At 39.5% G+C, this 20,540-nt stretch overlaps 1 protein-coding gene and 1 long non-coding RNA gene across 5 annotated transcripts in view; one reads left to right on the forward strand and one right to left on the reverse strand.

Annotated features, from left to right (window-relative positions):
- sdk1a (sidekick cell adhesion molecule 1a) overlaps positions 1 to 20,540 on the forward strand; it is a 235,178-nt gene that overhangs the window by 171,669 nt on the left and 42,969 nt on the right. For all 3 annotated transcript variants that reach the window (XM_046834551.1, XM_046834552.1, XM_046834553.1), the window contains 10 exons: positions 1,352 to 1,519; positions 2,825 to 2,927; positions 3,451 to 3,624; positions 8,315 to 8,451; positions 9,899 to 10,046; positions 13,704 to 13,844; positions 15,868 to 16,049; positions 18,352 to 18,467; positions 18,786 to 18,981; positions 19,482 to 19,580. In XM_046834551.1, coding sequence (XP_046690507.1) covers positions 1,352 to 1,519; positions 2,825 to 2,927; positions 3,451 to 3,624; positions 8,315 to 8,451; positions 9,899 to 10,046; positions 13,704 to 13,844; positions 15,868 to 16,049; positions 18,352 to 18,467; positions 18,786 to 18,981; positions 19,482 to 19,580 — 1,464 coding nt within the window. The remainder of the gene's footprint in view (positions 1 to 1,351; positions 1,520 to 2,824; positions 2,928 to 3,450; positions 3,625 to 8,314; positions 8,452 to 9,898; positions 10,047 to 13,703; positions 13,845 to 15,867; positions 16,050 to 18,351; positions 18,468 to 18,785; positions 18,982 to 19,481; positions 19,581 to 20,540) is intronic.
- LOC124375863 lies at positions 4,457 to 20,329 on the reverse strand. Of its 2 annotated transcripts, XR_006923735.1 has the most exons (5): positions 20,213 to 20,329; positions 19,477 to 19,553; positions 15,040 to 15,137; positions 9,923 to 10,000; positions 4,457 to 7,270 (listed from the first exon to the last, which is right to left on the reverse strand). It is a non-coding gene; the product is annotated as an uncharacterized LOC124375863 (long non-coding RNA). The 2 variants fall into 2 exon arrangements; XR_006923734.1 differs by lacking the exon at positions 20,213 to 20,329 and having other exon boundaries at positions 19,477 to 19,611.

Raw genomic sequence — 20,540 nt, forward strand, 5'->3', positions numbered from 1 at the left:
TCCATCTGGGGGATTCTGAACTCGCGATGTAGGGGCTCCACCCTGAAATACTTCGTAGACTCGGAGGGGTACGGACCGGAGGAACGCTCTTGGGTTGCCAGACAGGACGTATTGGACCCAGCTTTCCTGGAGGAGTTTCATGCCAGTCACCACCCCTGGAGGAGGGGGTAATGTCAAAGAACCACCAACCATGCTTCCCTTCTGCACTCAGCACACTCGTTTAGCCTCTCCTTCCTATTAATCACCCACACCTGTCTCCAATCTACACTCCGATTTATAAGCCCCCGTTCCCACTCGCTCACCGTCCAATCTACAGTTTACACTACAGATCATCTCTGGACTACCTATGCTCTGTATCCCACCCATTTTCCAGTGTTTGCTTCTCTGGAAGCTCCAGCTTCGTGTACTGAGGCAAATAAAGTTTATTGACTTTATTCCGGTTTCCGACTCTTGATCTGTCTTCGATAGGAAGATTTTTCCACATGTTCACTGGAGAAAACATTTAGATTTTTATCTTAAAAGGGGTTCCATTTGGAACACTGTTTCAAAAACAAAAATACTCTTTATTTTTTTTTTATAGAATTTACGATTAATTCAAAAAGTGGCATACATGTAGTGCTGCAACATCCTGCATGTTCTCCTCAAGTCTATGTGGGTTTTCTCCAGTTTCTTCGGTTTCTTTTCACCTCTCAATGATAGCAGGATTGGCAAAATTTTCCCGAGTCATGAATAAGAGTGTAAATGTTTGTGTGTATGCTGCTTTGTCTCGAGCTGGTATTCTCTCTACACTCTATTCTATGAATTTCCTTTAATGCATGAATGAATAGATGATTGAATCATCCTCCAGCTTAATACCGCACAGCCTGCCACCTATATCCTAAAACTTATTTATCACTCGCAGGGGCTTGTTAGTGCTCTTTAGCCGAGGACGACGAATTGACACAACGTGGCAAGTTTTTTTGTGTGTTGCAGAGCCCTATTAAAACGTCTTTGTTGCGGCTGATTGGCAATATAAGAAAGATCATTTTGTGCAAAGTATGCGCTACAACTCTCTCTTTGTATCCCAGCACTGTTTCTGGCTTTTATTCTTGAAGTCATTTTCATAGCCTTCCCAATTATGTACATGGAGCTCTCCTAATGAGACAGGCTGAACTGAAGAATTTCCCCCTGGGAAAACGTTAAGCGTGTAATAAAACATCAGGAACAGCTAAATAGCCACTCATGATACTTTGTTAATTCTTTGTGTCGTCACAGAAATGAGACTTTGAACACTGTGTGTGTGTGTGTGTGTGTGTGTGTGTGTGTGTGTGTGTGTGTGTGTGTGTGTGTGTGTGTGTGTGTGTATCAACAGATGCACAGATTCTAGCCAGTGGCTCTGTACAAATTCCACGCTTTACACTACTGGAGTCTGGGGGACTGCAGGTACAGCCGGTGACGCTGCAGGACGCAGGGACATACACCTGCTATGCTGCTAACAGTGAGGGGGCGATCAATGCCAGTGCTGAGCTTACTGTGTGGAGTAAGCTCTTTGTTTCCCTATTCAAACACACACTTTTAAACACACACACACAAATACACCCTCAAGACCGAGAACTGCAATACACCTTGACCCAAAATATCTCCTTCTCTTTGCCGCATATCTGTTACTGAAGAAACAAGAGTACGAGTGCAGAAGAAAAAATAACTAGAGAATTATAAATCATGAGTCCTAAAAGTAATTTGCCTGAGATTCCACTGCACAAATGAACTCCATTCAGTCACAGCTTACCATCCAGTTATTTATCTTAAATCAGATTATTCAGTAGTTACTATGAATTATTCATTAACAGTGTAACTAATAGGAGAGATATGCCGTTATGAGAGTGTGATGAATGTGTAGAGCTAAAGGCATTAATTAAGGACATTAAGTGATCAGTTGTCCTACATTAGTCTTTATTTGTTTGTATTCATTTTTTTTTAAGAAGAATCTGTTTTAAACATATTTAAATGATGTAATCTCACAGGATGGGAGGTGAAGCAGGGTGTTAAGCAGGTGTTAAATTGAAGAGAGCAGTCATTCATCTAAAATATATTGTACAGTGAACAGTCTTTGATTACAGTAAAATACCGTTGTTGTTTTTTTTACTGGAATTAAACAAAAGATTTAAAAGAAAGACAGGAATTTTTGAAGATATTGTGCATTATTTCTAGGTCATTATTTAATTTGATGTATAAAAGATCAGCTTTTTAATTGAGGCTTTGCACTTCTTGTGAAGCGACTGGTCAATCTTTGGTTAAATCTGGGTCACCAGGGTTTATACAAACTTAAGTAGTCTAATAATACTAATATACTCATGTCAGAATTTGAATTCTTTTGCAATGTTTTCACTAGTCAAATGCACATTAAAATGATCTTTAATAGTTTTAAACATTTTGTACCCGATTTGTGTGTAATCAGTTTTTATACTCCAGTATCAGAGTGAGAAACACTTTTATAGCCAGCAGATTGGCAAAAGTCCACAGTATCCCTGTCCATAAAAGTTTTATCAGGATTTTATTTAAAGTCGTTGTGGCAGGTAAACATACTCCATATAAAAAGAGTGTGTCTGGTTCTTTGCAGTGTTCATGGAACATTTTGTTGCTTACAAGTACCAGCCTTTCTATTGGCAGCTTTGTAAGATTAAACCGAGGCCACCTGCTGTTCACATACAGAAATATTGGAATGCAAAAGAAATACTCTAGTTCTTGGGCATGTTTGGTGATTCTGAAGTTTGCTGCTGTAACCATTTTTTAATCTATACCTGTATGGTTGTGTTGACTGTCTGGTACTGTGTCTTCCCCAAAGGTCTCACTTACATTTCCCAGCCTCCAGTGGACCGACGTGTCATCAAGGGGACAACAGCCATTTTGGAGTGTGGCGCTGTACATGATGGACGTGTGCTTGTCAGGTGGGTGGTGTTGTAGAGTTCTGGACGCTTGTGAGTCCAGACTCGGCTCCCCGAGGCCAAGCTTAGCCCCATCCATACGGAGTATAATGTTAATTAGAAGTGCCAGTGCATGCGACGTTAAGTAGATTCAAAATGCAATCCGTTATGCTGCAAACCTAATTCGGCGCTAATACGCAGGAAATCAGTGTAATGAAGCACTCATGCGTTCCCTGCTCCTGTCCTCTTTTTCTCCCTCTGTCTCATTCTCTCTCTGTCGAACTGTTCTCTGCCCTCGTTTTTTCCTCTCTCATTCTGTTTTTCTCTACACTCTTGACCTTCTTGATATCGTGGCTGTATTTATCTCATATAAACTGTCTTTGTTCCTTTGTTTTTTAAATCTTTCTTTAATTTCTTTCTTGCTCTGTACTTTTTTCTTCTTTCACTTTTTTTTCCTCACCTCTAAATTTTTTTTCTTCTTATCACTTCTATCCCATTGTTCTATTCATTCTTACCCTGTCTCTCTCTCTCTTTCTCTCATGTGCAGGTTTGTGTGGACGAAGGGTGGCGAGGTGGTCAGCCAGTCCAGAGGAGGAAGGATTAGCGTGCAACAAGGCTCCCTGCACATCTCTCAGACGTGGTCAGGGGATATAGGCGATTACACTTGCGATGTGATTTCGCTCGCAGGCAATGACTCCAAATCCGCACGCCTGGAAGTGATGTAAGCTCCAAACACACTCCATAGCTTCCTGTTTATTCCGTCCTGCTTGATGTGTGCCGCTTTTCCGGGTTTTTTTTTTCCCAGGGTGATTCAGCCTTCTTTTTTTTTTCAAAAGCATATTTTTAGTATCAGCATTCAAAAAGCTTATTTTTTTTCAGGAGCATCTGGGCTTTGTGAAGCTCATGATGAAAAGGGAACTCCATGGTTCAGCTTTCAAACTGGGGTCAAATCCCAGCGACAGAATGTTTCTTACCATCTAACATCATGTAAAGTATCAGAAATTAGTATTAGTATTGAAACAGTCTTTAAAAACTAATTTAAAGTGTACCTTCATTAACATTTCATATAATCAGCTTATGTAATTTGATATTATATCAAATCAAATCAAATCAAATCAAATTTTATTTGTCACATACACATACATACAGGGAACGACATGCAGTGAAATGCTTTTAACGACGGTCCGGCATGAGGGAATAAAATAGGGTAAAAAGGGGAATAAAAATATAAATATAATAACAAAATTTAAGAAAAATATAGTAAGAAAAAGAAGGCAGATAAATAAAGATATAAAGATATCTAAATATATATGTATATATACATACATATACATATATACCTATATATACACATACACAGAAAATGTTTATGGCAGTGTGCAGTTAACCAGTAAACAACAGTAAACAGTAAACAAGTTAGGCATGTTTTTGATTGTCCATGAGTGTCAGTGTGCAGTAAGGTGTGGTGTAAAGTGTAGATTAAAAAGTTATAGATCATAAATATGTTTATTCTGATACAAATACACATTAATACACATTAAAAAACATTAAAAAAACATTAAAAAAACATTAAAAAAAGAAAACTTTATCATTAGATATTTTATTAGTTATCCATAGGAACACCAAAATCATAAAACTTCTTTTTGTTTCTTACTTTACCACAGTTGTAGAATAATATATAACGGTGTTGTTAATGCACTATCACAAGACTTCGAAATGCTTCGTGTTGCTTAAAAGGTGCCTGCAGATGTACATAGTAAGCAAAGGTGAATAGCACAGTAGTTTAAAAAGTAGAAATGACACCGGCTGACATGTGGGCTTTTTAAATAAGTGAAATTGTGTCAACTGATGCCTCAAAATTGTCATTAATACATATTAATACATATGGATCCCCTAACGGGAGCAGCTGAAAGAAGAAGAAGACATATGGATCTAAATAACTTAATATGAGGAATATATGATGTGCAATTGGATTCAACTCTATAGTAAATTCTGTGAATATATGAAATGTTTTCATTTCAGGATGTTTCAAAGTTCAATAAAGTTGCTGTTATTCTACACAAAGTAATAACTTTGAATAAAACATTTCAAAGCTGTGTAAAAGCTACCTGAAAAAAAATACTGGACATTTTCCCCCCATATGTGTTTTTTCTTTAAAGTGTTACACAAAGTTGGAGGCACACCATTGTATAGGAAGTCTTTGGATGCGGTAGCATAAAGTTTTCCCCTCACTTGAACTAAGATACCAAACCTGTTCCAGCATGACAATGCCCATGTGCATAAAGACAGCTTAATTAGTTTATTTATTACATTTCAAGTGAAAGATTACAAGGTTCAAGTGGAAGATCTTGAGAGTGGCCTGCTTTAGATCTCTGACCTCAACCCTACTGACACTTTTGGGGTGAATTGGAAGGCTGACTGCACCCCAGGTTTCCTTACCCAAAATCAGTACCTGACTTTATTAACCAAATCTCCACATTTACACTCCAGAATCCAGACGTTTTCTACAATATTAACACGCTACTTAACACCCGCTTGTGCAATTAGCTAAACAGCAACTATAATAATAATAAAAATCTACGCAGGATTTTCTTTTTCAGTATTAACATGCCATTGTTAGCATTGCTTCCCTCTATTTTCTAGCTGTTTTTTTTGTCATATTATAGAGGTCTGTTGGTTTTAACTTATGGTGTAGCAAAAGCTTTTGGATTTCACATTTGGATGTTTAGATGTGGGTTTGGTTAAGGTACTTAAATTGAGAGTTCACTTCTTCATTTTGAAATATGAATAGATTTTTATTATTTGCCATTTTGCCTTTTTTTGACATCTACTCATGCTCTTACCAAACATTTTCCTTTCTAATGAAAAGCATGGTGTAATTATCCAAACTGATGTTCATGTTATGGTTTGGAAGAACATTGTGGCATAACAATGAGCCTATTACTCTGTGCATTTTCAAAAAGTCTCAATCACTGCTTTATTTCGTTTGATGACACAAAACACATGGTGCAGAAAGTCATTTTGGGAGATGGGTGTGTGCTGGAGCAGGGAAGGAATGTAAAACGGTAGATGCCTGGTGAAATGATCCAATGAAACATTTATTGCGTGATACTAACTCACAATGTTGGGACTTTGTGACACATGGGTGAATACTGGAAATCTGTTATCTTAAGAAAGTATTCAGCAATCTTTTATCAAAATAAAGTTAGTAATCTGTTATCTCAGTTGCAATGCTGGAGCCGTGGTTTATATGCCAGGAAATGCTTCACTCTGACACTCTGGCTATAAAGCTCCAGCACAGTCTGGCTCTTGTCTGTACTTTCTCCAGGGCAGTCTGTACGCTCTGCATACCCATATTTACTCTGTTAAACAACATTGTGTATTTAACAGCAGCCACTTGTTCATTAAGCTCAGGTTTGAGTATTACAGTAGTTTGCGGATGTGGGCTAGAATTCCCAGCAGGAGCTTGTAGACTAACGTCTTTTTTGGTGGAAACATTTTCTCACAGTTTTCTTTCCATCTGGTTTCCAAGTGCTTTTATATTTCAGATGCCTGTTAACACAAACATCCAAAGACATTTGGAAAGCAGCAGGCTGCTAATCGTATTTCTGTACATCTGATTTTCGCTTCTCTACTTCTTCTGATCTTCTGATGTTGTATATGTTATGAGGTTTCGGTTTTAGTTTTATAAATTGTGTGATGAAAGTGTTTATCTTTTTAAAAGCTGCTGCTCTTTGGTTCCTGATCAGAGTTTATCATATAATAAAATGCTGATTGGTATTGCTTAATAATTTAAAGATAGCCTCAAGGTAAAAATTGATAGGTTTAAACAAAATAATCTTTTTAATCTGTTTGTGCGGATTCGTGGAGAATACATATATAGGAATACACAGTGTAGGATTAGGATTGTCTGTGACAATGTTCGGTCCTTATTAACAGTTGAAGCCGTTTGTCAAGGAAGACGGGTTCTGTGGAATAAGGCATTGAAACTATTCTCAACCTACCTAGCATGACTGCCCATGTCATTAGACAGAAAAGGCTTTTTAGTCCGATTTCCTTTCCACTGGCAATAGATTATTTAACCATGCAGCAGTTATATTGCTTAAGAATTACTTAATAAAGAGGCTTTACCGTTTTGACTACAGCCTGGAGTCATTATTTATAGACTTTTGTTTTCTGTTCAGAAAATCAAGTTCACAACTGAGCTTTAACAATCTTTAAGTGGAATGTAATGTGTATAGTTGTAGAAGAATGTATCACTTCTTCAGGATGCGTGTCTCTCCGTTTCTTTTTTCTTGTCAGCAGACATGCACAAGATCAAAGGCACGTATCGGGGTCCTTGTGTGAGATCGTCAAAAGTTTCTTGCCTAGTTAAAAAGAATAAAAGAGAAGTGATGGAATCTGGAGCTTTAATGATTCTTTCTCTAGGTTTAATTTAGACTAGAAAACTTTCCTGAGACTGAAAGTGCTGTTGATGTGTTGATACATGACTGCAATACGAAGCCAAACCATGCCAACTCTGTTAAAAAAAAAAACGACAAGCATATACTAGATGGGCAAAAGGATTGGAACATTTGATTTTTTTCCAGCCATATGTGAGTCTTACCCAAAAAACTGTCACCACAAAGTTGGAGGCACCCAATTGTTTACAACTTTGTATGCAGTAGCACTTCAACGAGGAGACCCAAACCTGTTCGAGCATGACAATGTCCCCATGCACAAAGCCAGTTCCAAGAACATATGGGTTGGAATGGAAGATGCCTACATCGGTATCTGACTTTACTAACACCCTTGTGGCTGAATGAGCACAAAACTCTGCTAGCACACACCAAAATATATTGAAACATCTTTCCAGAAGAATGGAGGTTATTATAACAGCAAATAGGGTAAATGTGGAAAACTTTCTTTCGGCTTCTCCCGTTAGGGGTCGCCACAGCGGATCATCCAAATGTTTGATTTGGCACATGTTTTTACGCTGGATGCCCTTCCCAACCCTCCCCATTTATCCAGGCTTGGGACCGGCACTGAGAGTGGCTGGGGTTGGTTCCCTGACCGGGGATCAAACCCGGGCCGCAGCGGTGAGAGCGCCGCATCCTAACCACTAGACCAACATGTGGAATAGTATTTTCAAATCCATATAGTGTAGCTAATAATATTAACAGGGGAATTTGGATTTAGAGTGATTTTCTTTGAACCCTGATGAGAGCATGTAAAGGGGAGCAGACCAACCAAAGCGAAGGGAGGCACGGCGCAGAGTGTTAGGGAAAGCATTAAAAAGACACATTGAGAAGACTCAGATTCACTTTGGAAGTGTTTCCTATACCTCAAAAGAGGATTTTAGATCTGTATTGCATGCTGGTTGTGTTTGTGGGTGCTGACTCTAAACTTGTATGACTTTTCTCTGTACACAGCGAGTTGCCTCACTCACCACGGAACCTGCAGGCCAGCTTGAACGACACTGACAGCCGCAGAGTGCACCTCTCCTGGATGAGGCCCTTTGATGGAAATAGCCCCCTGTTGCATTACATCGTGGAGCTCTCAGAGAACAGTACGTGTTCGCTTTGTGCCATGACAGGGTGCTGTATGACTCTTTGTTTATACTAGTTTTCAAAGTTTAGGAATCCTCAGTGCAAGACATACCAAAGCTTGCATGGAAAAAACACAATTCTAGGATTTCACTTTCTTAATACTTTCTGTGTTCAATAATGAACGTATTCCCAAAATGCGCTTGAGTGAAAAACCTTGCAGGGAACACGTCAGCATAAAATCACTAACGAAAACAACAATGTTCAATTAAAGTCAAATGCTTAAAAGGTCTATTTAGCCTTTTTTTCTGTCACGTTGACTAGTCGACGTTGCTACAGTTGACATTCAGCCCCAAGAGTACATGTGCACACGCATTCTCACACACACACACACACACACACACACACACACACACACACACACACACACACACACACACACACACACACACACACACACTTTGTCTGGTGGCATGAGAGGGTCAGAGTCATGCTAAGTGCGCTTAGATAAAGATAAATTATTCTAGATAAAGAAGGTAGATCTTACTTAAAGAGTGCCGTCTTGTGAAAGAACAGAGATGTATAGAAGCGTGGAGACACTCCATCACCACTATCGTGCCAGAATGGAGCGGATTGTCTGCTCAGGTTGTGAGTGGACAGTGAGGAATGAGCTGAGGTGGAGGTAGAGATAGAGGCAAAGGTGGGGGTGTAACACTGCTGTATGCCCCTAGGATGTCAAAAACACCTGGACCACAGCGAAAGAAAAAAGCCTGCTGCTAAACATCTGCTCATTTTACCATGTCATAATGCCACTTGCATCCAAAATTGTATTTTTTAATGTGAAACAGTTTACTATTGCATTAAATATGCTAGTGTTATGGCCAGTGAAGTGTAATCACCCCACAGTTTGCTGAAAAAACCTTGATTTTAACGCATAGTCATGCTAAAAATATGGATTTGCAGCCGTTACAAACTCTCCCTTGCTGTTATTTCCACCATCCTTGCTTTTCTGATTTACCTTCAACAGCAAACTCCTCCATTCCATACATCTGTAGTGCTGTGAACAAATTATCTATAATAGCCCCCATCCTATTAGTAGTTCACCATCCGCACTGCCTCCTATAATAAAGTGTAGTGCTGCTTTAATATGCTTTGATTACAAATCCACAGTGCAATGCTTTGTATAATTTTCAAGCTAATTTCTCTAAAGAGCCTCAATGTTGTTTGATCTGATCATTAAGTATTAATAATTGCTCATGTTCTAGTGGGGAATCCAGGCTTGAAAGCGATGTGCGATTAGGAGCCTCGGTTAGAGCCCTATACTGAGCAAATAAGTCAGCTATACTAACACTGAATAGCTATTTGCTCTGCTCTGAGCAGTGTGTGTGTGTGTGTGTGTGTGTGTGTGTGTGTGTGTGTGTGTGTGTGTGTGTGTGTGTGTCTCTGAACGAATACCCCTTGCGATTTTAGATTCTCCATGGAGGGTTTACTTACCAAATGTTAATCCGATGCTGACGATAGCCGAGGTGACCGGTCTAACTCCAGCACGATCCTACCAGTTCCGAGTGTGTGCTGTCAATCAAGTCGGAAAAGGACAGTACAGCAGTGAGACAAATCGGTAAGGAACATCAGTAACGACACATTTGCAACACATCAGTAACAACACATTAGTTTGCGGTTCCATTAAAAAAAAAATCCTTTTTTTTTTTTGACACTGATAAGCAAACAATCTTAGGTGTTCCCTTCACACTTTATATCAGTCACCTGTGATCTGAAACGTGATAAGACCACGATCTTGTCTAGAATTTAACAGGAGCCTGCAGTCTGTATATTTCTGAGAAAGCTCAGATTTCGACATACGGATTTATCTCACAATGCCAGCATGATGCACTGCTATTTTGTAAAATATGTATAATTTAGCACTGCATGAATTAGCTGACAGTTGCAATTCGTTTATTTGGAAGCACAAGCATGAAGCAGCATGCTTTTGCTTATCTTATTCTGATAGAGGAGGGATAAATATATCCCACTTATACAGCTCCACTGTACTGTGATTTTAAATGTGATTTCTCCTGTCATAGCCCTGTAGCACCCTCGGTGTGCGGTGAACAAGCGTACCGTTCGGGCACAGAGTGGCAGGCTCGTGCTCGCACATTGTGCTGTAATCAGCGCCTGGAGCAGCATACATCCACACAGCCTGGAGCTGTGGGTGGCAGACACCTCAGTCCTGCTCACACCAGCAGCCCTTATCAGTGCCAGACATGCTAAAACATGGCACCTCTGCTCAGGGAAAAGGAACGAAACTGCTATCACACACCCTCGATAGCATATTTTCATTCTGAAATTAGTTACTTTTGTTCCCAAAGCCTAGCTATATATGTAGTGGCTTTAACACATTGAGATTTCAGCAAGCAAGCTAAACAGGATGTTGAATCTTATAGGTAACAACATTGTAGCAGATTTCACAGAGGCAAAACCTTTCATCTCTATAATGTGTGTGATTGTGAGTAAACAGTTTTGGTAAAAGCAAACCAGGGAAGGATCATGTTCAGTGACATTATTGCAATTCTCAGCCAAGCACAATGCTAACCATATGATGTGACCAGTGGCCTCTTCCATCTGTTCTCTCTTGGTAATAATTTTTGACTTATCAGAAAACAGTGATGAAAGCTCTGCCACTTTAGATTAAGCAACCGCCAAAACTTTTGTTGGTAGACTTTTATTGCTGCATTCCACAGACACATATTAATTAGATTAGCTTTTTGAAATTATTCATGACATCCAGGTTAAATACTGGTGCAGCATCTAGAGCTAAAAATTTAATTTTTTATTCATGAATGACCTCATTTTAAAGAAACACGTCCCGGAAGGTTCACGCCAAGCCCCTTCCAGACCACTTAATTTTTCTTTTTTGCTTTTATTTTGCAATTATTGCCGTGGCTGGGTTTTCACTCGAGCCGATACTGCTGGGTTTTGTTTCGTTAGAAAACAGGTGCATGAATAATGTGTAACCATTTGCTCCTTTGCACTTATTTGTTCATCGAGTACAATTAAGCTACTTTTAGCTACAAAAATATGACTGAACGTGTTTCCATTCTTATATGAGAAAGAATAGAAAGAACTGAATTGGGAGTTTTTTAATCTCTGATCCTGGAGAGAAAAAAAACAGAGCAGAACAAAGAATTGCCTGATATATGAAGTACTTTTTCCCTGCAATTTCATTGCTCTATTGCAATTGATATTTTGTATACAATTATTTTTTCACTGGAAGTACAGGCAGAGGTGTTTAATCCAGATACACAAGGCTCTTTTGCTCAAATATGAAGTGTTGAAGTTTTTTTTTTTTTTAACAGGAGTGTCTAATACAGCAACCAGAGGTGTCTAATACAGCAAACTTTACCATGTCAGACACTTTGCTGAAGACAGTCAGCTTGGGGACACAGTTTGACTGAGACAGTTGCCTTGAAGGAGCCAATCACTCTTCTCCCTACAGGCATATGTCTTCCTGCTTGCTGTCACATCTGTCCTTTCTGGCCTTATTAAGCAGAGACAAGCGTAAATGCCTGACGTGGCCATAAAAACATAACGGAACAGCAGATAATGAGTGTGTGGATACACACACACACACACACACACACACACACACACACACACACACACACACACAAATACAAACACAGCTTTATGCCACTGGGTTTTTGTGCTCAACAAGGGTTGCTTGCCACAACCTACCATAAATGTTGGTCTCCACATGCAAAAATCCTAGCGATCACTCAATCTCTACTGTTGATGGAGGGGTCCATTAATAACCAGTGGACTTTAAACACCAGGCATGATTAACTGGCTGTGTTTCAAACGCTGCCAGACTCTTTTAGGCCGTTCCATTAGCCCCCGCCGTCCCAAGTGGCTATATGTGGCGCATGCCATACACAAATTAATGGCCGCTTTTTTTCATTGTTTATGCGCAGAGGCAGATGTTTAATGTCCAGTGATTCACTGTGACTATGTGTAGCAAATGTGTAAATACTGCTTGAAGGACAGGACAGGGCAGGGCAAAGCATCTGAAAGCCAACAGAGCAGAGCGGCTCTTCCTTATGGCCATGATTAGGCAGATTTACAGAGCAAGAGCCACCACAGTATCGGTTATTGGGGGCATTAATTTATGAAATGGACTTCTGGGGAGAAATAACAAGTGGAAGAAGTTTTAGGAAGGCAGTGCCTATAAATCTGAATAATCCAATGATCCCATTAAAATTTAATGCAGATTTAACTGTCCATTAGCATGAAATACATAAGGCGGAATGAACCCTTGGACTTTATGGAGCGTCCAGCTCTGATAGATTTTTTTATATGCCATTAATTAAAAAGAGCATACATTTGGGTGGTATGGATACTCCTGTTGTTTTGGAAGATACTAATGCTTATAACTTACTTTTTAGTTATCATGCAATTATATAGTCTGTATGTTTGCTTGCATCTTGGCTAATTGCTCTTTCAGACAGACTGCCCCCAGATGCACAAAGTATACATCGAAATAACAAAAGGACAAGGGCTTTGAAGCTTAAGGTTGTTTTTTTTTATTTACTCTTGCCGCATGATGGGATAAATGTCATTATGGAGCATGTACGTACACCGAAAAGGCCACAGCTTTTAAGCTTTTAACCTTCCTCGAACTCCAGCAGAGCCCATATTGTGAGAGAAAGTGAGCACCACAGGCCCCTGAAAGCGATAAATTGGCCTGTCTTCCAACATAAATAGCCTTAACTTTGATGATGGATGAATTATTTGTTACAACATTTAAATACTAATGCTGTATGCACCCATAACAAAGGTGAACAGATGATCTGAGGACAAATCAGCACCGATTATTGCCTAAACTAGTCACTAAGTCCAAGCCATACGCTACAGATAATATAAACAGCTGAAAATGTGGTAACCTCGCAGGTCAGAGGACCCTGGGGTGCTCCAAGCCGAGGGAGGCTCTTCCTGGAAAACAGCTAGAGCTTTGAGTGCTTTTGATGAAGTGGGCGGATGCATCGTAGCGAGCCAGATTGGGAAATGGACTTCTGACCAGAGGGTTATAGTTTTTCACATTCACTAATTTTTTTTTTGTTATGCCCCAGAGCGAGTTCAGAAAAAAATATAAATAGCGAGCAGCAAATCGGTTACATAAGATCACTTGTATGTGTATATGTGTATGTGAAGAAGTAATGCCTGAGCATTCGGTGCTCTTACTTCAACTATGTCTTTTTGTTCTTCCCATTCTCCCCTGTAGATTGATGCTTCGGGAAGAGCCACCCAGCGCTCCACCCAAAAACATAGTAGCCAGCGGACGCACAAATCAGTCCATTATGGTGCAGTGGCAGCCCCCTCCGGAACCGCAGCTCAATGGTGTTCTCAGAGGTTACGTCCTCAGGTAGGGACCTGCTGTCTCGCTACCACAGAGTGTCACTTAAGTTCAATGCGCTCTCTCTATTCTTCACTGTGAATATAGGTGTTTCAGTAGGCTATAAAACACCTCGGAAAACCATGCTGAATGACTGTTATTACAGCTGAATACACTCACAATGCACAGTTTTACCGCTTGCAACTTCTTGCAATTATTTCTACTGGTCTTATATACAGTAAGTCTAACTACAGTCCCTTTTCAAAAGAAAGTATTGGAACACCAATTTTAAGGACATTTTTGGTATATAAAGAAAAGTTAGTTTTATCATCAAAAGATACAGAATGAATAGAATATCAGCTTTCCTTTCCTAATATTTATATCTAAATTTGTTAACGACTGTAAAACATGGCAGACCGGTCAATGTATAGGTGAGCAAAAGTATTTAAATAGATGGCCAAAGTGAATATCTCTTTATGTTTGATTGTATATATTTACTTGCCTGAGTTAAAAGTGTGTTTTGCCTGAGAGTCTTGTTGTATTATGAAGTTGATTTCAATCCGATTTAATGCATTCTATGTTAATTGGCTCACAGAATGTTTTTGTAGACTTCTGAATTCACCAGCTGCTACCTTGTTGAGTTACATCATCAATAAAGATTCGTGAACCCATTCCAGAAGCATTCATGCCATGTCACTACATCCTCTGTGCTTGCCAGATGAGCTTTTATGCTTCGTATACTGAGCAAGTCCTTTCTATTCACTCTTTGGATACAGTATATAGTAATATGAGCTACCCTTTGGATATATATAGTAGTATGACTTACTGCAACCTGACACAATTCTGTGAGCATTTTTTTGTCCCAATAATTAATGGTTAATATTGTGGTTGTAATTGCAATGTATATATGAGCATGAGCAAGCTTTAGACATTTCTGCAAATTTGTAGTCATATTAAGCAATAATTATCCCTCCTGCTAGCCAACAGCTAACAAGCGCTAATCTGACAAGATTTCTAAAAGGATTTTAAGTCATATTCATAACTGTGCCAATGCTAACCAGATGGCTAATAATCTAACTTCACAAGAGTACAAAAAGTCTATTTGAAACTTTGATGCCTGTATCTCTGAGTGTTTCTTTTCCAGTGTTCTAGTTTACGAACAACATAATGTAAGCTGTTCAAGCTGTTAGATCCATTCATATGCATTGAAAGAATGATCTTGTACCTGTTTTTTGGTAAGGACTGATTTCATGCTGCACTTTGTGTCGTGTGTCCCTCCTGGTGGAGTAATTTAGGAAGCATGTCTCAGTTGAATTGCATAGCCTGAACACAAAAACAACGGGTTTACAGAAATATAAATCCAGTGTTGTAATAGTAAATAGAACAGCAGTTTTTGGGTTCAGTGCACACACAGTTTAAGTTGAGGTTCCTGGAGGCATGGTTTATGTTTCCCACCTTCTGATGGGAGACTGAGCATACTGATAGCTAAATTGTGTTTGCCCGGGCCTGCAGTGTTTCTAGGGGAGCGCAGCTCGTACCCACAGCTGCTCTCACTATGTGGGCTGAGATGCTCGGCACAGCAATGAAAGCCTGTACAGCATGAGGAGATCCAAACAGTCATCCCCTACAGGCCTCCTGTAGCTGAGGGAAGACACCGAGCATCTGACAGGGAACCCATCTGCTCAGGCTGCCAACACACTCCACCACCTCACCTCCACCGTTCCATCGTAGAATAATACGAGATAAACATAAATTTGAAGTTAATGACCTATAGAAGTGAATCCCTTATCGCCTTCTGCACTCCTGATGTTTGACCAACTGTTCTTTTAGCTCCATCAGCTTGAAGCGTAAGCATGGTTGCTTGTAAATAGTGTCTAGCACAGTATATTGATGAATAGGATTCATTAAGTGAGAAGAAAGAAAAAAAGAAAAAGGAGCGAGAGCTGCTTATTGCAGCCTATTGCAATGACTTATAATGAAGCGGCGTCTCACGAAGAAATCATTGTTTCCAACTGCTCATTCATGGATTCATCGATTCTTCCTTCTGCTGCAGGTATCGGCTGGCGGGGCTCCCTGGCGAGTACCAACAGCAAAACATCACTAGTCCTGATATCAACTACTGCCTCATCACCGAGCTCATCATCTGGACACAGTATGAGATCCAGGTGGCGGCGTACACAGGAGCTGGCCTCGGTGTCTTCAGCCAGCCTGTCGCTGAGTACACGCTCCAGGGAGGTGAGACCTCAATCACTCTTTCTTTCTTTCCTTCTTTTTTTTTTAGAGCTTCTCTCCTTTAAGCTGAACTCACAAATGAAAAGTGGGCCAGCAAGACAAGAGCTGGCTAGAGACCATGTTTTAGCGCAGGCTGGCCTTAAGTAGACATGCTATTTCATTCCATTTCACAAGCGGCAAACTTCTGCTGATGTTAATCCAGTTCAAAACTATTACATCTATTATTCCCTTTTGATCCATTGCTATAAATTTCAATTAAACTAGGATACTGGTCCAATCTATTGCAGACACATCTGATTGGTCATTTAGACGATTGAGAGCCAATGTACTTGAAACCACACAGAGATACTTCATTTGCTGAATTTATCATGCTTGAAAAGGGTTTTTTTGTGCAGCGTAAATGTTAGGCAGACCGACTTAATTTCTTGGTGGATTGCTTCAGAATCGAGATGAAAGTTAAAATCTGTGCCACACACTTGGCTTTCCACTGTTCATGATTTTGATTAAATAAATGTCAGGTTGAATTAGCTTCTCAGTTATCCCATGTTAATTGTGTAAAATCTGGTAGTGGCCATTTTGTAACAAAGTCGTGCATTTTGAATCTGTTAACAGCTTTTAAGAGCAGACTTTTAATTGGTTCTCACAAGCCTGACTGGCAGTATGCCATGATATTCTCTAAAATATAGCACTCATGACAGAGTATGAATTTACTTCTACTGCTTATCAGATGCAATAAATGCAGTAAAACAAATAGTCTGAAATCCTGTAGGTGGTGTACAAGCAGTTGACCTACAGTATATTGTATGCTAAGAAATCCCTTTCACCACATGTCAAAGAAAATAATAACAAAGAGCAATCTGTCTTAAAAGGAAAAAAAGAATGAAAGAAACTCTTTTGTTTAAATCAGGCATTTTCCTCCTGCTGCTGCACAGCTGTTTAGCTGTCTAGCTCTGGCCTTTTGGAGTGGCCATCAAATATAAATTAAGTGTTTGTTACTTCAGCTTATGATTTGAAAAGACTGAATATCTCAGAGCTAAAAATGCACCAATACCATGCAATACTTATATTCTTATTCTATATACAAACGTGAATACCTCTTTATTTCTGACGCTTTAAATAGGAATTTATTTCAAGTGGTCATGGCTTTTGGCCTTTTCTACACCACTGTCCAAAAAACGTACCTTTTCCTTGAAATGTACCTGGTTTAAAAGAACTGTGGCAAAGCAGTTAGGAGTCTAAAACATGCACATTAACATGCATATATTGTAAAGGAACAGTCTAGACTTTGCATTGAGAGCATCCAGTGACGTCAGATATAAAGTGGTTATTTACCAAACGCTACTGCATCCAGGACATTAGCTTTCATTCTTGCCGGGTTTTTTTCCTAATACTAAAAGTGGACATAGAGACCTTTTGAAGTGCTTTTTGCTACCATATTTTCTCCAAACCAATTATTAGCCTGCTTTAGGAATATGGACATGAAAAGAAGACGAGTCATTCTTATCCATTATCATTTCACAGCTGAAATGTCTCAGCAGGCAAAGGTGTATGGAATAAGTAATGTTGAAGGCTACAGTGAAATCCCTATTAAGGTATTATGTGCTCTTTCATCAGCGTTGCATATGAGTTCGGCCCACGTGAAGGTCCTATGGCAAGCTTGATTTTGGGGATATTGCACTTGTCTTTATTTGACAAAAGCATAAATGTGAATTAATGAAAATACTCAGAATTTATAATTGATTGTAAGTGAAGATCATTTTTATGTGCATGATTTGTTCCTACTGTGCGACTCTCACTGAGGAACTGCAACATAATTCAGATCTCTCAGACTCCTAGCACTTGCCTAGTGACCTAGAATATTCAAATAGCCACAAAAAAACACAGAAAACATCTGAGCTGAAAAGGACGTGATAGATGTTGAAATAATCAAATGTTTATTAAAGTAAATAAATGTTTATTACTGAGAGACTGACTGCTTTAATTCAGTCACATAATCAACTAATGCTAGCTTATTTCAAATATTTAAACTTGATCACTACCCAAATTTATGCATACAGCCAGATTTGTGTCATAATACAATGGGCATAAGTGAGAGCCTATAATGTGAGCCAATTGTAAGAGTCAGGATGGAGAACTTGTGATAAAGTAGGTCAGTGTAGCTATTAAGCTCTATTATATAATTGCATGTCAATATACTGGATCAAAATGGGCAAAAATCCAATAATACATACCTTTAGTGTTGTTCTGCCATTATGATTATATTATTTATATAGCTGTCATTTGAGAGTTCCTTTTGTTTGTTTAGTTCCCACAGCACCCCCTCAGGATGTTGAGGTTATTGCTGTCAACTCAACCACCATAAAATTTACTTGGAATCCGCCACCTCAGCAGTTCATAAATGGCATTAATCAAGGTTACAAGGTAATCCCTTTATTTATTTCTCATTGCTACTTTGTGTGGAGGATATAACCAAACCACATCTTTTAAATTCACAAATTTTAATTGGGTGCAAATAGCGGTTGAAAACCAATCTAAGCACAGGATTACAGAGCAGACAATACATATGCAGTGTTTTGATAAAGAAAATATCCCACAAACTGCTGTATCTAGTTTCAAACTCTGTTTCTTAACCGGTATACCATGCGTGAGTGAATCTAAACTCAGTAAGATTGTTTGGAGTCCTGTCTGAAAGACACCTCTATCTATCTCACTTTCACTATCTGTCTCACTAACTGTCAGCTAATGGCTTGGCCTGAACACTCACCTGAAGCCACCACAATGGTGACCATCACCCCTGATTACCATGGTACACGTCATCAGGGCTACATCAATAGCCTGAAGAAGTTTACCTGGTACCTGACCTCAGTGCTGTGCTTCACCACGCCAGGAAACGGCCCTCGCAGCACTCCGAATCTCATCCAGACGCACGAGGACAGTGAGTACCGACCACGCGTCCTACTCCTTTTACTTCACATCTAAGCCATTACTGGAACTTCTTGTGCTCATTAATTGCCTAAAGACCAAAATTGTGCCTGCTTTTGTCTTTAATTAATATTCTATGCCACTGTGAAGTGTGACTTTACACGGGGGCTTCTGCTGCCATTTTTTCGGCTATAAAGGGCAAGGTGTGGAATACTAATTGTCAAAAGTTTAAAAAGTGACATTAATTAAATGCATTGTTCCAGAAATATAATGTCAACATGCTTCGACATTTCAAGGTGTGCATAAATGCATCCATAATTTTACAAGTGAGGGTAATTTGATTAGCTCATCACTAGTTGTTGCTGTAGTGAGCTGGTGATGCAGTGCAATGTGTCAGAAATCAGCATTAGGGAGGGTAAACTCTGTGACAGTCTTCCATTGTGGGTGTTGACTATGTGTGTGTGTGTGTGTGTGTGTGTGTGTGTGTGTGTGTGTGTGTGTTTTACACCTCAGTTCCAGGCCCTGTAGGGCGTCTGAGCTTTACTGAAATCCTCGACACATCTCTGCGAGTTAGCTGGGAGGAGCCTGTGGAGAAAAACGGCATCATCACAGGTGGGTTTTTTGTCCTACATGTTGTGTTCCCACGTCAAACAGCAGCTCATCGCTCGCGGTACAACACCCTTGGGAAGCAGATGTTTTTAAAAAATAAAGCCCAGTATTATCCTAGTCAACAGGATTCCTCCCTTCTGGCCAAAATCCTTTGTCATATTTTCACATGATCAGAAGATGCTATTGAAAAAGCCAAACACTCTGCAAAGCCAAAGCATTTGTTTCTTAAAATTACATTATTTTGTGTGTAAATAAAACCAGTTCCCTCCCCCTCTGTGGCCAAGCATTTCATTACCCAGCACAGCACCTGAGTCTTTTTTTTTCTTTTTTTTCTTTTCTAAATATGCCACTGTTTGTAAAGGTATATTAATGCATATACATTGATTTCTCACACAAAGGAAATTATTACATTTATGTCATTTGTATAACTGTTTTCAGTGCAAAAAACAAAACAGATTTGGCAAAAACAATTGAGTACCAAAAGCTCTGCTCTGAAAAGGATTGTGTGTGTGTGTGTGTGTGTGTGTGTGTGTGTGTGTGTGTGTGTGTGTGTGTGTGTGTGTGTGTGTGTGCATCTCATCTCACAATTACTGGTTACCAACAGAAATGAAGAAATTTGAAATGCATAAAAAAACCTGCAGTGTTCTTATCTGGCAAAAGATGTAGCGGCTCCTGCAAGATGAAAGGCTTCTTCCCACATACACTCAATAGAGAGAAAAAGAGATGAAGACGAATGTGTAAGCAACACGGTGATACTGGACATAGATTAAACAGCCCCCGTGAAGGAAAGGCATTGAATGTAGATTAAGGGCAGAGAGACGGATGAGATTAGAAGCGCATTAGAAGGAACGGCTCTTGTCTATATCAGTATACACAGCATCGGTACCCTTTGAATGTTGTATGCTTGTTTTCAAGCTGGGCGTCTCAGTGCAAAGCTTGATTTATGAGTGCCTCAATGGAACA

The sequence above is a fragment of the Silurus meridionalis genome, chromosome 22 (genome assembly GCF_014805685.1).
Source record: "Silurus meridionalis isolate SWU-2019-XX chromosome 22, ASM1480568v1, whole genome shotgun sequence".
Classification (NCBI taxonomy): domain Eukaryota; kingdom Metazoa; phylum Chordata; class Actinopteri; order Siluriformes; family Siluridae; genus Silurus; species Silurus meridionalis.